This window comes from Neopelma chrysocephalum, unplaced genomic scaffold, assembly GCF_003984885.1.
Source record: "Neopelma chrysocephalum unplaced genomic scaffold, ASM398488v2 Primary Assembly neopelma1_24, whole genome shotgun sequence".
Classification (NCBI taxonomy): domain Eukaryota; kingdom Metazoa; phylum Chordata; class Aves; order Passeriformes; family Pipridae; genus Neopelma; species Neopelma chrysocephalum.
The window spans coordinates 17,449,194-17,464,084 of NW_020897693.1; the positions used below are offsets into that span (position 1 = coordinate 17,449,194).

Below are 14,891 nucleotides of genomic sequence, written 5' to 3' on the forward strand. Positions count from 1 at the left end.
TCACTCCTCTATTATTCTGTGCCCCAATGCTACCTTGTATGCATGGCTCTGACCTCAAGTGTTGTCTTTTCTCCCTATATAATAACCATCCATATCTGAGTAATATAGTTGACCAGGAAATTCTATCTTCTTACCTGTAGGAACATTTAGAAACTGGTTCACCTCTTTGGGTTCAGCTTTGATCACAGGTGCTGGAGTCATTTCTATGGGAATCTGTGGAAAAGAAGCAGAAAGAGCTTTTGGGCACTGCCAAACACCTCGCCTCCCCCACCCAAAAGGCTCCCACCAGTTCTGTTCACAGTCGCTGCTCCCCCGCTGCCTGTCTTGCCCCACCTCACAGCTCTGCTCCAAAGCAGCCTCTCACCACACATAAAGGAAACCAAGAGTACAAACATAAGCCTCTGAAGTCTCAGTTGCTGGGCACACAGAGTGCAAATACGTTTGCAGAGGAAAAGGCAGAGGCAGATGCTTGTGCTGCCAAGCAGTGCACTGAGCTGAGTACCTCCAAAAGGGAGATGACTTTTATCCTTGGCAATTATTTTGATAGACCCAGACAGTGTAATTTAAACCAATCCATGTGTTACTATGCAAAGTCCCTCTTTGATCTGCCTTTATTATAAATGGGAATATAGAGGTTATACAGAACAGAAACAGAACAACCACCCTGTCCTGCTCACATGATTTTCCCCACGGTCACTGGTCAACTGTTTCCAATCAGAGGGGACTGAGAGTCGAATAAAGAGTAGATTTATTCCCATCTGGGTTACGCTGCCCCTCAGCTCCCTTGCTTGCCAGCCCCCTGCCCACCATAGGTTGGAGTTTTTACACTAAACAGACACATTTCAAACTCCTCCAGACTGTAAACACAGCTGAGAGAAGACCATGGAATGGCTGCTAAGCACACAGCAGAGCTTTGAGGGCACAGCAAGTTCAAGCTGTGTAAATAATAGAGGAAGTTTGTGCACAGTTTTGGCTGGAAAAACCCATTTGTTTTGGATAGCTGCTTAAATGGGAAGATGATCAGCATGAGTGAAAAAAGGAAGTGAACCCCAGAGATGCTCTACTGTTATCTACTGAGTTGCTTCAAGATAGGCAAGGTTCTTCTCATGAACACAGCTGGACTCAAGGCCGGCCGAACTGAGCCCTTGACTTACACCCAGATGCCAGTGACATAACTGTACCTCCTTCAGACAAACAGATTTCTTAAAAACCTGGATATGACAAAAAGAGTTGGCCCCTTGTTTCATAGAAATAATAATTCCTGCTGCTTCATAGGAAAAACCAAGCAGGACCTGGAGTGGAACCTCCACTTCCAGTGAGCAGTTACGAAAAGTGAGAGGCCAAGTGACAAGTCCAAAAGACAGCGGCAGAGGAGGGGTCTATACTCAGGAATAGTGGGGTCACTGGCACCGCACTACTTTACACTGTTTTCTGAAAAATGAAAATAAACCAAGAGTGGCTATAGAAATACTGGCAGATTGGAGGGGACAGATCTCCATCGGGTGCAAGCTTAAAGCCTTTGGCTTTTGTGCCAAGGAGCTGGGCTTATATTTAACCAAGATCGCAAAGCCTCCTGTGCTGGAGAAAATCCTCGTTTCACCATTTTCTCTGGAAGGATAAGCTGTCTTCTAGCTTCACTGCAGAAATCAAGAACAGTTCTAGCCAACATCAGGAATGCTGCTCCTCTGACTGCCATTTCAAGAGGAGAATGACAAATAATGCAGTATCTGGGCTTTGTATCACCTTCTCCTCTCTGTCCAGCAGCTAAATCACCTTGCAGATCCTGCAGTCACATGGCTGAGTCTGCATCACCAAGGGTGCTGCTGTGTGAGAGCCCAGGTTCCCAATGGATCTTAGATGGGCTCACCTCCTCGGGGACTGGCAGTCTCTGCAGAGGGTTGAGGTTCAGCACTGGTATGGAGCTGGCAGCTAGCTGGGACTCAGGCAGGTCTAGAGCCAGGTTCTGTTCCTGTTTCACCATGATGGAGCAGAGCTTGGGCCCCAGCGACCACACTCCATTCTCCAGCTCTGAAACATGCACAACGTGAGAGTCAAACTCTAGCAAGAACAGGGCAAGGAAAAAAAAAAGCCATGCAGACAGCTTCCCCCTGACTGAGGAGGCTGTCCTTCCGAGTTTAGCACTGTAATCACACAAGCATGTGCAGGCCCACAACACAGAGTACAAAAGGGAGTGCACCCCCAGCGTGTGGGGAGCAGACAGGACAGAGCTAGAGGAATTGTATCTCTGCTGTGCTCTGACTGTGCAGCCCAAGCTCTGGAGGACAGCTGCAGGGTTTCTTTCCCCAGTAATGTCTATGTCTCATCCTCTGGAGCTTATTTATATTTAGGGCTCAGTGAGAGGAGGATGCTGGGCTGTTGCTCCTGAGGCAGCATGGCCAGCATCACAGAGCTGCCAGGTGTGTTACCAAGAATAGCACCATCTCTGTGCTAGAAAGCTGGTGAGAGGGCAAGCATGATGACAGTAAAAGGCTGACAGTGCTGCTTTGGCCTCCAGATGATGTTGTGCCATCATCTGGATGATGGGCTTTGTTGCCTGACAGAAAGGAGGAAGGTCCATTTCTGTGGAAGGAAGCACAATGTGGCACCTGCTTGTGAGGCTGCTTGTGAGCTGGTCCCCTCAGTCTCACCTCTGAGACTCCCTCCTTCACCCTGTGCTGCTCAGCAGAACTGCTGCCTGCAGCTGTGCCATGCTGCCATTGCTAGCAGGGACAAGAAGCAGCAGTGAGGGAAATGAAGTGTCTGAAGAGAACTTGCTCCCTGCCTACTCTGTCCTGTGCACATTTGAGACGTGAGCCTGGCTTGTCACTGGAAGTAGAGATCACAGGAACTGGGATTCAGGCAGCATCGGATAAACTGCAGCTCAGATGGGAAAAAAGAGTGCTAGGCAGGAAAGCTGCCTGAACTCTGCTCTGAAGTTTTGGTCTTTGCTCTTCAAACACTTCAGCCTGCCAAAAAGCTACTCCTGGCTGGCCTACAGCCTGCACCCTCCTTCTTAATCCCCAAGCCTTCCCTTTCCCTTTTTATCTGAAAACCAGAAACACATTTGGCTTGACACAGGACAAACTATTGCTAAGCATGTCATCAGATAGTGCCCCAGTTGCCTCCACATGAGGTCATAGTCCAACTCACTCTCTGACCCCTCTGCACTGCTCTCTGCATGCAGCACTCTCAGTCAGACCCAGGGATGTTGCCTAGCTATCTGCTGCACACATCAGCTCTGCATGCAGGCCGCAGTGCAGAAGATGCCCTGGCAAGAGGAGAGGGGGAGAAAGATCCTTTCTCAGGTCCAGAAAAGCCTGCACAAAGAATACAAGCAAACAGCTGTTCATGTGGAGCTGCCATCTGATCTAAACTTAAAGGTACCTTAACAAGTCAGCCTCTGTTGCCTTTTGGAGACACCAGGGCAGAATCCTGCCTCTGGCTTTTTCTTGGACAGAGTGGTGTTAAAGCCTGGGCAAGGATTATATCAGTTAACACAGTGCTGCCCTTGCCAATGGAATATGTTATCTTCCTGTCTTTGGTCTAGCACCTCTTATTTTCTGCCTAGACAAGTATCTCTAGCACATGCTCATTCCTTCCAGCTGCCTCTGTGACTGGACATCTTCAAGCACAGACACAGCTCCTGTGGCTGCTCTGTGTGTGTATTAGCTGTGAGTGCTGCTCTCAGTGCTGCTAGATCACTTCCTAGAGCTTCCCACAATGCAGCAGGGCCAATGTCATCAGGCAGTGTCTCAGGCAGGGCTGCACTGCACAGACATAACAATGGAGAGGCTTCCGAGCAGACACAGAGTGGACTGTGTTTTCTCTGTCCTGCAAAGGACACCAAACCTGCAGCTGGTATTGAAGTCCCCTGGTATGCAGACAACTCCCCCTGCATACCTCTGGTATGCAGACAGACCCTTTCTGATGGAAGGAGGCAAGGTGGTACACAGCCACGAGTGTTTGTGTCCAGAAAACGTGGACTGACTTCTGCCTGTCACAAAGGACCTTGAGAGATCTTCCAGTCTATCCTGCTGCTCTAGGCAAGTTCAACCGCATCTGTGTCAGTTCTGACAGATGGTTGTCTGACTTGATCTTACTGCTCTGAAAGGCAATGAAGCATCCACAGCTTCCCCCATTTAAACTCTTCTATGGTTTCACTATGCCCAGTATGGGAACATTTTGCTTTACTATGATTTGAAGCCTCGTCTTCCTCATCTTCCCTTTCTGTTGCAAAGCTCTGCATTCGTCTTTTTCTCAGAGGTGTGGGGCACCCTCTGTGAGAGCTGCTGCTGAAGCAAGGGAGAGCAGACCACCAAGAGCTCTCCCCAGTGAGACTTGACTCAGTGAGAGAGCAGCCCCCAGTGCTGTCAGTCCAGACAGGCTAAGGAACAGACACCCAAATAAGTATGTGCTGTCTTCCCATTTCCTGTCTACATTCTGACCCTGCTTTCTTTCCCACCCTCCAAGATTTATCTGGGGAGTGTTTGGGTTACAGAATCAGAAACACATAGGCCATCAGAGGGTCAATAAGGGATTGAGGAGGAGGCATCTTGTGTGGACACATCTGTGTTCTGCTGCCTGAGAGGATGTTTCAGAGGCCTGGCCAGTCTGTAACCACTGCAGATTTCACTATATGCTGGTGGATGAGGCATCCCAGGAAGCTCCCCCTCTACTCTATACTCTGTACATATTAGGAAGAAGTACAGCTGAGAGATATCTGTAGCTGCTTTGGGTTGAGGAGGTGAGGCAAAGAGCAATGAGGAAGCAGGACTTGAACAGCAGGGCTGGTCCACCACCCGCTGTTCTGCAAAACCCTGGTTCCCCCTGCTCCTGGCATCCAATCACACCCTGCAAAACTGAGGGCTGGTACTGACAACTGAAGCAGCCAGTCCGTATGCACAAACCATCTGGAAAGCAGACTCTGCTGATAAGCGGGGTCACAATGCACCCAGTGGCTTGCTCTAGCTGACCTGTGTTTGTGGGAACCATGTGGGAAGGGGCAGGATTTGGAAAAGTTTTGGAGATCTGCAGAAAAGCTGGGAGAAAGCTGATTTTATAGCAAGCCTCAGCCAGCTCCAAGCCTAGACAGAGCGGGGGCATTCCTGAGGAGCTCTGCAGACCAAGCAGAGCTTGCTTAATGTTAAAGAAAAGCCATTCCTGGACAATTAATTTTAAATGAATGTCTAAAAGGACTGAGACTGGATAGAACTGTGCCAAAAGGACTGCACAGTGTTGTAAATACTGGATCTGACTCAGGGCTTCACTAGAATATGACTCACATCCAATTATGAGCCAAGAAAGCCCTGGAAAGATGAGCTGAATTATGGAGCTGCAGGACTGGGTGCACAGATACTCATATACCTGCCTTACTTCCTGTATAAAGCTGATCTGCACTCTCAAGAGAGCAAGTACCAGGTGCATCTCAAGCTCTCCTGAGTTGAGTGCTGTACACTCTGTGCTGGCCTCTGCCCAAGGGTATCAGTGTCACACTCCATTCACAAGAGTCATAGTCTTGCCTTTGAGACACAGGAGCTGAAGGAGGGGCATGTCCAAACAGAGGAGAGGAGCAGAAATGGTAATAAGTGTCTCAGAGAGGAGTCCCTGAGGTAGCTTCATGTAGGCAGTCTTAATTTCACAGCTTTCTACAAAACCATCCTTTTTCCTTCTGTCATTCCCAAGTCTCTTCTCCTCCTATTCATTTTCAGGGGCAAAATAAAGATGTGTTTATTTGTTCATGCTGGTTTGGTTTTTTTTTAGTTGCCCCCTCCAAGACTGTACTGGAGTTAAAGCAAAGGAAGAAGAAATGTAAGTGGAAAGCTTTTTTGATACTAAGGCAGAGCTGCTTGGCCTGCCATAAGCCTCTCTCCCAACACCTTTCTGAGTTGCCCTAAGGAACGTGGCAGATAGCTGTGCCCTTTGAAGGGACCAAAGAGGCAGTGGAGGCCAGCCTCCTCTTCTCCTGCCTTGACATTTGTACCAGAGAGCTGGGATCATTCCTGGCCATTAGAGGGAAGCCTCTGTCCCAGGTCTCACTCTTGCTCAAAGGAATGGCTTTCTTCTGTGTATACTGAGCCTATGCCACTGCTTTTTCAGGCAGCGTGGTGTCCATCAGCTGTTGGGACACCCACACAGTCCCACAAATTACAGGACTCTCTGCAAGGACGGCTCTAAAAATATCCAGTCATCATAAATTATGCTGAAATGAATTGTTTTAAAAATAAATCTTGAAATTACTGTCCCTCTCTGTCTCCTGCTAAAAAATCTGCCAGTAAAGAAGCCACTTAGCCTTTCACATATACCAGCACTCATGCTTCCTATGTTCAAGCCAAAACCCTGCTGCCTGATGCCAAAATGGAGCTGGATCTAGGGCATCCACACCCAAGTTTGCAGGATCCTAAAAAGACATTGTCTATTGCTTGTCAGAAGCTGGCAGCACACCGAACCATAGCCAATTATTATCCTCATAAATAACAGTAAGCCCGGCAAAGGAGTAATGTGACTGTCAAAGCACAAATGGAAGGAAAAAACATACAACTGCATTTGACAACTGCAGATCACATTCTTCCCTGGATTAGCCACGCGCAAGCCCAAGGAATAGCCAGTTTGTCCTTATACATGGAAGCCAGCCAGAGCCTCTGCTAACAGATGTGCCCAAAGCTGTGCAGTGTGCTTATCTGATGCTCACCATTAGTATTATCTTCAGCCTTGACAGGCACAAGGGGACTCTGGGGAGCAGAGTCTCCACTGAGGGAATAGCTGTGCTCTGCCTGGATGCCTGGAGTGGGTGGATCCAGGTCCATGTCCAGCAGTGGATTCTTCTCAGCCAGTACTGGGTCATCGAAGAAACTGCTGAAGAGGTCATTGGAGAAATCCTCCATGTTGTCAGAGAAGTGATCCAGGTTCTCTGAGAAATGCTGAGAAAAGACAAAGGGAGAGAGAGCGTTAGTGTCAACTCCAAGGGGGATCTGAAAGCCTTCCTCTGCACTGAGAGCCAAACCTTAGTGGCAACACTTTTTGCATGGGAAAAAGCAGTTCCTATTCCTTGCCTGCATCAGGTTGACAAAAACACCTTTAATTAAGACAGAAAGGGACGTGGTGCTGTATATCACTGCTTGTTTATCTATGCCACAAACACTCGTGAAACTTCTATATTCTCTCATCTCCTCCTTTCTCTGTGAGTACCTATCTGCATCTTCCTAGCACCATCTCGCTGTGACAACAAACTGAAGAGAGCACAAGGCAAGAAGTTCCTGTGATGACAAAGTGCAAGTGTGGCAGAAAATCATGGTCTTCAGTGCCTGTCCTTGGTGACAGACACTCTCTCATGTTCTCTGCCAGCAGCAATAGCCACACTGATGGCCCAGAGAACATCAACCCAGCTGCTGATTTCTATCAGAGAAAAAAAGATCGGTTGGATCAACATAACAGGAAGGCCCCCTGTTGTATTTAATTTCCTCTGGGATTTAACAGCCCCTCTGTGGACCATATGAGGTTGTACTCCAGCCAGATAATGCCTGTGAAATTCAGCTCCCCGATGAAGTTTAAACACTACAGATGGGCTGTTAACAACAAACAATCATTCCACTAATCATTCCAGTAACAGTTAGTAAATCTGGCCAGTTCTGCTGCAGAGCTGGGCTCCTGATACTACAATGAACCTGCTTCCTTTGAGGCACATCCTCTTTTTCAGAAGTCAAATCACTAACTTTTCCATTTGCTACAACAAAGTATGGGTTGGGCAGGGAGAAAAATGATGGCTGCCAAACACCAGCTGAAAAATTATCCCATTTGTTGGCAGATTGAGGCTTCTGGCTCAGGGAGAGGAAAGAAAAGACAGATAGATTCAAGTGACTATTACACAGACGGAACTGTGTAACTTAAATGAACTGGAGAGAGCTCAGCAGAGTCGGACTGGGTCTGTCCCCCCACCCCCTGCCTGGAAAAGCATCTGGGTGGGCAGAAAGGCACTGAAAGCAGTATATTGAAATACCAAGAGCAACAGGGTATGGATGAGAGTGGGAGAGAGCACACAGATCCTAGAGTGGAGACATGAATGCCAATGAATTCCAGTGTGAGAGCTGAGCTCAGGAAGGAGCCTGGCTCCTAGAGAAGCACGGGGTGCATGCAGTCCTTTCTTTCATCAGTGCTAGGACTGAGGGAGGCAGTGGCCAGAGGACCCCGGATGCCGGAGCCTGTAGGTTCCTGCTCCTACTGGAACGTATATTTGTTTTACCAGAGCACAGTAGCTCTGTCAACATTCCACTGGCTGTCAGAGGGCTGGGGTAAGGCTGGGGAGTGAAGTAGGCTCTAGCTGAACAGACCCATGCTTCCAACAAGTGGGGGAGGGAGATGGTGAGCTGCAGCAATCTTGAACATGTCAGTGCCTTTCACCCTCCATCATCATCCCTCAGCTGCTCAATTTAAAACCTCAGATGCTCACAGAGCATGCTGGAAGTGGGGGTGGAGTCCCTACCACGTGCATTCTGCCTGACAGGAGGTTTCTCTCCCTTTGCTTCCTTCCCACTTGTCCTCTGACTGCCTGGAGTGACAGCCCAACACCATGATCCAAGGCTTCCCTGGAGGGCAGACACTGCATGTGAAAGTAAGGCAGAAAAGGCACGCTCATGCTAAATCCCAGTGTTGAGGCCCTCCCTGGATGTCTGGGCTGAAGTTTTCTCCACTTGTTCCCATAGCGGATGCGAGTTGGTGGGGTAGCTTGGTAAAATCTACCCATCCATTTCCAAGTTGCCTAGAAGCATTTCTGCACTTGAATCAAGTGACAGAAAACACCTTCCATCCGTGCAGAGCATAACTTCTTCAGAGGGACCTGAGTCAGCAGATGAAACTGGGTTAGACAGTTATCTAAAAACCACTAGAAAAACAGGTTTTGTCCTATCCTACAGCATAGAGGGATAAAGACTTTGGAATCCTGAGCATTAACCCCAGAGAGCGCCTGTTCATGTAACAGCTGTTCTTTGTCTTGTGTTCTCTAAACAACACGAGCAAATACAGGATATGAACACGATAGCCTTACGGTAAGGGTGAGAATATAACCACAGAGAAGTGAAGGGATTCAGAGTTCTGGCACACCACAGCATAGCAGAGCTAGGATAAAACAAGAGGCATTCAAATCATATATACTGTTGTGACCATCAAAACTAGAACCACTGTGTAGCCCTGGAGGAGAAGCAGAGCTGGATGGACAGCTGTGGGGAGAGCTGTCTGCAACTCTGACATGTGCTTCAAATTTCTTTCACAACTGTACATTAACGAAGGCAAAGGTGGGAGTAAAGAGAGTCAAGAGAATGCATTTATGCAGTAGCTCCACAGATTATCTTTTAGTGGCATCCCACCCACACTGAGAACAACGATCTCTCTCGGTCAGTCAACAGTCTTTCCATTGTAGGACAAACCTACCTGGAGGGAAGAGGCAGAGATGTGCCTCTGGCTATATTCCTAAACAAAAAAACAGGTTTGTTGGAGGACCTCACTGCTTGGAAGCAAGGGTGAAGGCAACACTGTTCTCCAAGAGACATGGGAGTTAGGTCCCCAAGAGACCATTCTCTCCCAAGAGACAGAGACCTACTGCACAGGACAGGGCAAACATAGGTGATAAGCAAAGAATGAAACTTGCACCTTCCCTGGGCATCCAGAAATGTTGGGGCACCTACCCCTCTCTGGGCTCCTGGGTCTTGTCCTCCATCACAATTAAATACTGGCAAAGCTTTCTCACCAAAGCAGCCCCATTTCAGTTCTCATCACTCATACATATACCAGTCCAACACCTCCAAACACAGATGGTGGAGAGGATGATAGCCTATGAGATTGGGAATAACTATGGTAATTATCAAAGGGGGCACCAAGGATCCGACACCTTCAAGGAGCAAGAGCACCTATAGCTGACATAGAGCTGGAGATTGCTATTTTACTCAAAGAAGCTGGCAAGAAGCAGAGGAAAGCATAAGCAGGAAGGGTAAAGCAAACAAATGACATGGCTTTGTAGCTGGCTATATCCACAATGGAAACTACAGGACCAGCAGGAAGCTGTCACCACATCCCAGGAAGACTGCTGGGTCTCTGGGTTGGCTCCATTCTCTCCTGAATCCAACAGGTATTGTTAATTTTAGATTTCTTATTAATATAAGACACCTGTGCATGCAACTGCATGGTAAGAGGAAAAAGAGTCCTCTTGTCCAGATTAAACTGTGATGGGCACAGTGAAGAGCAGCCCAGAGTTTATTTTGGACAGATGCCATCACAGCCACTGCTAATTAGCTCAGTTTGAGCCTCCTAACCCAGAACAGGCAAACTCTGTCCCACCCCAGCCTCATTTTGGGAGCTGCACTTATCTGGCAAAACTCAGAGGCTTCAGCCATACTCTTCCTTTGCACGTGTGAGAAAGAAGGCTTCAGGAAACTGCATGTCCCAGGGTATGGTGTCTCACAGCTGTGCAGATCATGGCAGAGCATGAGCTTCTGAGTGATATACAGAAGCAGGCTTATCACCTGACCAAATGGATAGCAGCTTTATCCTGGCTGGAAGGTCACATGCCAAAGAAGGTGCTGGGTGGCCACCAGTGCTCCCTTACCACCCAGAGTGGGGCCAGCACAGCTAAAGGCCTTCATGTGCTGCCACAAAATGACACAACCATGCTAGGCTTTGGGGAGACTTTTGCTGACACAATGGCAACAATGATCTCAGCAGACCAGGAAAGGTCCAAGAAAGAGTTCCCAAAACTCAGATGTGAAGGAAGGTGGGATAGACAGAGATACAGGAGCAGAGCAGGTTTATCCTCTCACAGCCTCTTCAAGACCTAAACTCTTCAAGAGTGCCTTCCAGCCAGCACCCACTCCTCAGAAGGCTGGTCAAGACATTTGTGACAATGAAGGACTCTGCAAGTCTATTGAGATCATCTTGGGTAGATTTTGCGCAGATGGGCCTGGCTTTAGTAAAGAGGACCAGTCAACTGGGAAACTTGACCCTTACCATCCTAGCCCAGAGGGACTGGGTGTGCAGTGTACTGGGGGAAAACAGCTTCCAGATGGGATACGAAGCTCACAGCATAGTCTCATTTTGCATTTTTCGCTCCTGTTATCTCCCCCTCCCTTTCACACCCTCCTTCCTTCTCCTTCTAACTATGCTCCAAAGCCAAGAAATAGCACGGGATGTGTTTCCAAAGCTGTATTACCAGTGAGCGGTCAGGGAGGGGGCAGCCAAGGGACAGAAATGCAATGGCGAGGATGTGCTGGATTTCCTGATCCAAGCCTGATTTCTGGCTGCCCGTCCCCCCTGCACAGTTCTAGGAGGACGGGGAGGCAGTGCCCAAAGAGGATTAGCCAGTGTGCACAGGTATGGAGAGGCAATGACCATCACATCTCTAGGCCCAACAGAGAGCCTTAAGCTGTTCTGGTGCCACAGGAGAATCTGCTCAAGCTGAGGCCATCTCAGCTATGGGGAGAGAGTGAGAATCTGTCAGCTGCTGGCTTCTGCTCCCTCCCACTCCGGGTGATCAACATAGGCACTGACTCTTCCAAACATATTTCCACCACATGTTTTCATCCTGACCTCATGCTTAGGGTTGTCTAAATAGCACACTGTATGTGCGTGCGTGCACTTCTCATTTGAACACCCTTTCCTGTTGTACAACAGTTATCTTGGGAGCTAATGTAAGGCATTCAGACATCCAAATGCAAACTGTACGTTTCTCCCCACCCAGAGCTGGTGTTGACCTCTGGAGGCCCCAAGCAGAGACTGAGGCACTAAGCCTTCTCCCCTGCCTGGTTGTGCATGGAACACCTTAAGGTGTCACTCCTGTAGCCCAGGGGCACTCTGCATGGATGAGGAGGGGATGATTTCCTCTCCCTGGATCCACTTCTCTGTAGTCATCCTGGCTGCCTCTGTCCCTCCTTTTCCTTTTCATGCTTCCATCCTTTGACTGTGACTTTTCCTTTCCCACCTCCAGCTGAGTTGTTTGGAAACAGCCTCTCTTCAGGATCAGCCTAGTTCTCACAGCCTTTCTGGTCCCATCACAATGGTCTCACTCCAAAGAGAAAGCAGTGAGGGGCTAATCCAGCTGGGCGGCAGCCCAGGCCCAGGAGACGAAAGGCCTTTGCAGGTTGGAGGTTCTGCTCGTGCTGGCAGGCAGTGAAGATGGGGAGTGGATTCTTCTGAGTTTTCTCTTTTCTTTTTGAAAGTATTTTTCCTCTTTGCTTGCCAAGATAAATCTCCTGTCCCAGCTGTGACATCTGCATTTCCCTTCTCTGCTTTCACTAAGGAATGAAGCCCCCTGCACTCCAGCTGCAGAGCCGAGGTTTTCTTTACATTCCAGGAAAGAAGAGCCCATACACTCCAGACAGTCCTTCTGCTCTCTCTAAAATGCAGAGAATTTTAGACCTTATGAAAGTGAAGTTCTCAACAATGTTAACAAGATTCAGGCAGGATGGACAGATGCTGTGCACACTTCTCCACACAGTCCAGTCCAGGGCATGTGCACCCCGAGGGGCTCAAGTGATCATCCAACCACCTCTTGGTTCTCTCAGACCCCTCTGGTACCCCTCTATTCTGACCTGTATTGCTCTTGCTCTCTCCCCTCATGTATCACTGCTCCCTGCTCCCTCATGCCTCGTCTGCCCAGGTCCCTGATCTGCCTGGACAACTTGTCATTGACCTGCTACCCCCTTGCTGTTCCTGCTTCTCTGTGTGCCATGGCTGAAGCACCAAAGGCCAAACTGTCTGTGGGCGCCATTGCCATTTCCCTCCAGCAGCAAGACAGCACCCGGACCAGCAGCACCTCAGTCTTTCCCAGAGATTGTGGCAATGCCCAAGTCACCCTGTGATTACTTTCAGCATCACAACCTTGGACTGCATGGTGGACCAAACTGAACCTGCTCTAGAACCAGGCCCAGAATTTGCTGCTGTCTGTAGAATCACAGAGTCACAGAATCAGTTTGGTTGGAAACTACCTCTGAGATCATCGAGTCCAACGTATGACCAAATACCATCATATGTGCACATGTAATCGCCACCTCCCTGGGCAGTCCATTCCAATGTCTAATCATCCTTTCTCTGAAGAAAGTCTTTCTAATGTCCAAACTAAACCTGCAGTTTAAGATTATGTCCTCTCGTCCTCTCACTAGTTGCTTGGGAGAAGAGGCCAACCCCCACCCAGCTACAACCCCCTTTCAGGTAGTTGTAGAGAGCGATAAGCTCTCCCCGGAGTCTCCTCTCGCCTCTGCAAGGCTCAGGCACAACTCGCTGTGGAAACCTCCTTCCACCGCGCATCCGTGCCAAGGTCCTGGATTTACAATTTCCAGCGCTAGGCGCCACAGGACCTAGGAGGGACCGACGGCGGCTCAAGGCACAGTCAGGGGAGGGCGACTGCGGGCGCGGCACGCAGGGCCCGGGTGCCGCAGCCCCTCACGGGCCGGGCGGTCCCACCCGGCCCCCCCCGCGCGCGGGGCCGCCGGCGGCGGGTAACGGTCGCCGCGGCGCGCTTCCAACGGCCCGCAGCGGCGGCCGCCCCCCATTGGCCGGCGCCGCCGAGCGGCGGCCAATGGGAGGCGGCTGCCAGCGGCGCGCGGCGGGCGCGAGGAGTGCAGGGTTAGGACGGAGCGGCGCGGGCCGCTCCTTCTCCTGCCGGGATCCTTTGGGAGCGCCCCAGGAAACACCGTCCCGGCCCTTCTGCAGGCACCCTCTGGCACATACGGCTCCCACGAATTGCTGTAACCTTCCTGGCAAGCAGGAAGGTTTCCTGTTTTTTCCCCCTCCTCCCCTACAACCCTCGCAAGGGGGACAAAGCCATCAGCTGGCGGAGCGGGTGATGCTGTTAAAGGCATGTGCACAACACAGACCCCTTCGAAATTCCGTGGCCGAGATTGCAGCTGTGTAATAGCTCAGAGTTTACAAGCCTGCAGTTCATTGGGAAGGAACCTTGGGAGGCACCAGCTCAGGGAGAGAGGGCGAGTTAAGTATTTCACTTCAATGTTTTTGCTCCTGAAAGAATTAAAAGAAGGGAGAAAAAGGTATGTGGGAAATTGAAATCCACTAGCCTGTGACTAGATTTCCCAGCAGCACCAGTGGATGCACTTTGAGTGCTGCTGCAGTCCCCCCATCTGGCTCTGGTGTGTTCAGCATAAATAGGATTAGCAGCCGGCATGGGCAGTGGTGATGTGGGAGAAACTGGGAGTGCCCTGCAAGAGGAGTGACTGAAGCAAGGCAGAACGCAGGCCGACGTGAATCAAAAGGCAAGTGGCACTGCAGTGTGGCCACAGTGTCGTGGCCATCTGTGTGCCCTCCAATCACCTGTGGGTGCCACAGTGCAGGGCAGGTATGCACGTGCTAGGGAGGAGGGGGAAATGGCAGCCACCCCTTGGCAAAATCAGCTCCACTGGCCTGGAGTGGGAAGCAGCTACAGTACATAGTTTGCCTATTGCATGAGACTTGCTGAATCTGCAGAGACAGGAGCACCCCTCCTCCTGGAGCAGCAGCACCCTGGAGGATAATGAGGAATGCCTCTGCTTTTCAGAGTGCTTTTACTGTCTGTATGCTACATATGCAATGAACATCCCAAATTTCCTTTGGCTTACAACTGCCTTGCAGCCGACTGATAAAAAAAAAAAAAATAGAGCAGGACTTAAACCATGCGCAGAAGTGGACACAACCCTCTTGGGGTGAAACATTTAGATCAGCTGCTCTTAGCCCTCATTTGGCAGAAGATTTGGGGTGTATTTCTAGGAGTCTGTGAAAGGTAAATAAGAAGTTTGTCCTTCAAGGCTTTTCTTGAACTTGGAGAACTGAAGACACCTGCTTGCTACAGAACAAAGTCGCCTTTATTTCTGAGCCATCATGGTGGCAGCTGGGCTGTGTTCAAACAGAGATGCGTAGGAGCT

At 49.7% G+C, this 14,891-nt stretch overlaps 1 protein-coding gene across 14 annotated transcripts in view; it reads right to left on the minus strand.

Annotated features, from left to right (window-relative positions):
* Window positions 1-14,891, minus strand: part of CREB3L1 (cAMP responsive element binding protein 3 like 1) — a 61,428-nt gene that overhangs the window by 12,217 nt on the left and 34,320 nt on the right. For 4 of the 14 annotated variants that reach the window (XM_027705911.1, XM_027705901.1, XM_027705891.1 and 1 more), the window contains 3 exons: window positions 6,689-6,917; window positions 1,868-2,028; window positions 135-213 (listed from right to left, as the gene is read on the minus strand). In XM_027705911.1, the coding sequence (XP_027561712.1) occupies window positions 135-213; window positions 1,868-2,028; window positions 6,689-6,917 (469 nt within the window). The other 10 variants (XM_027705867.1, XM_027705877.1, XM_027705856.1 and 7 more) reach the window with 7 other exon arrangements.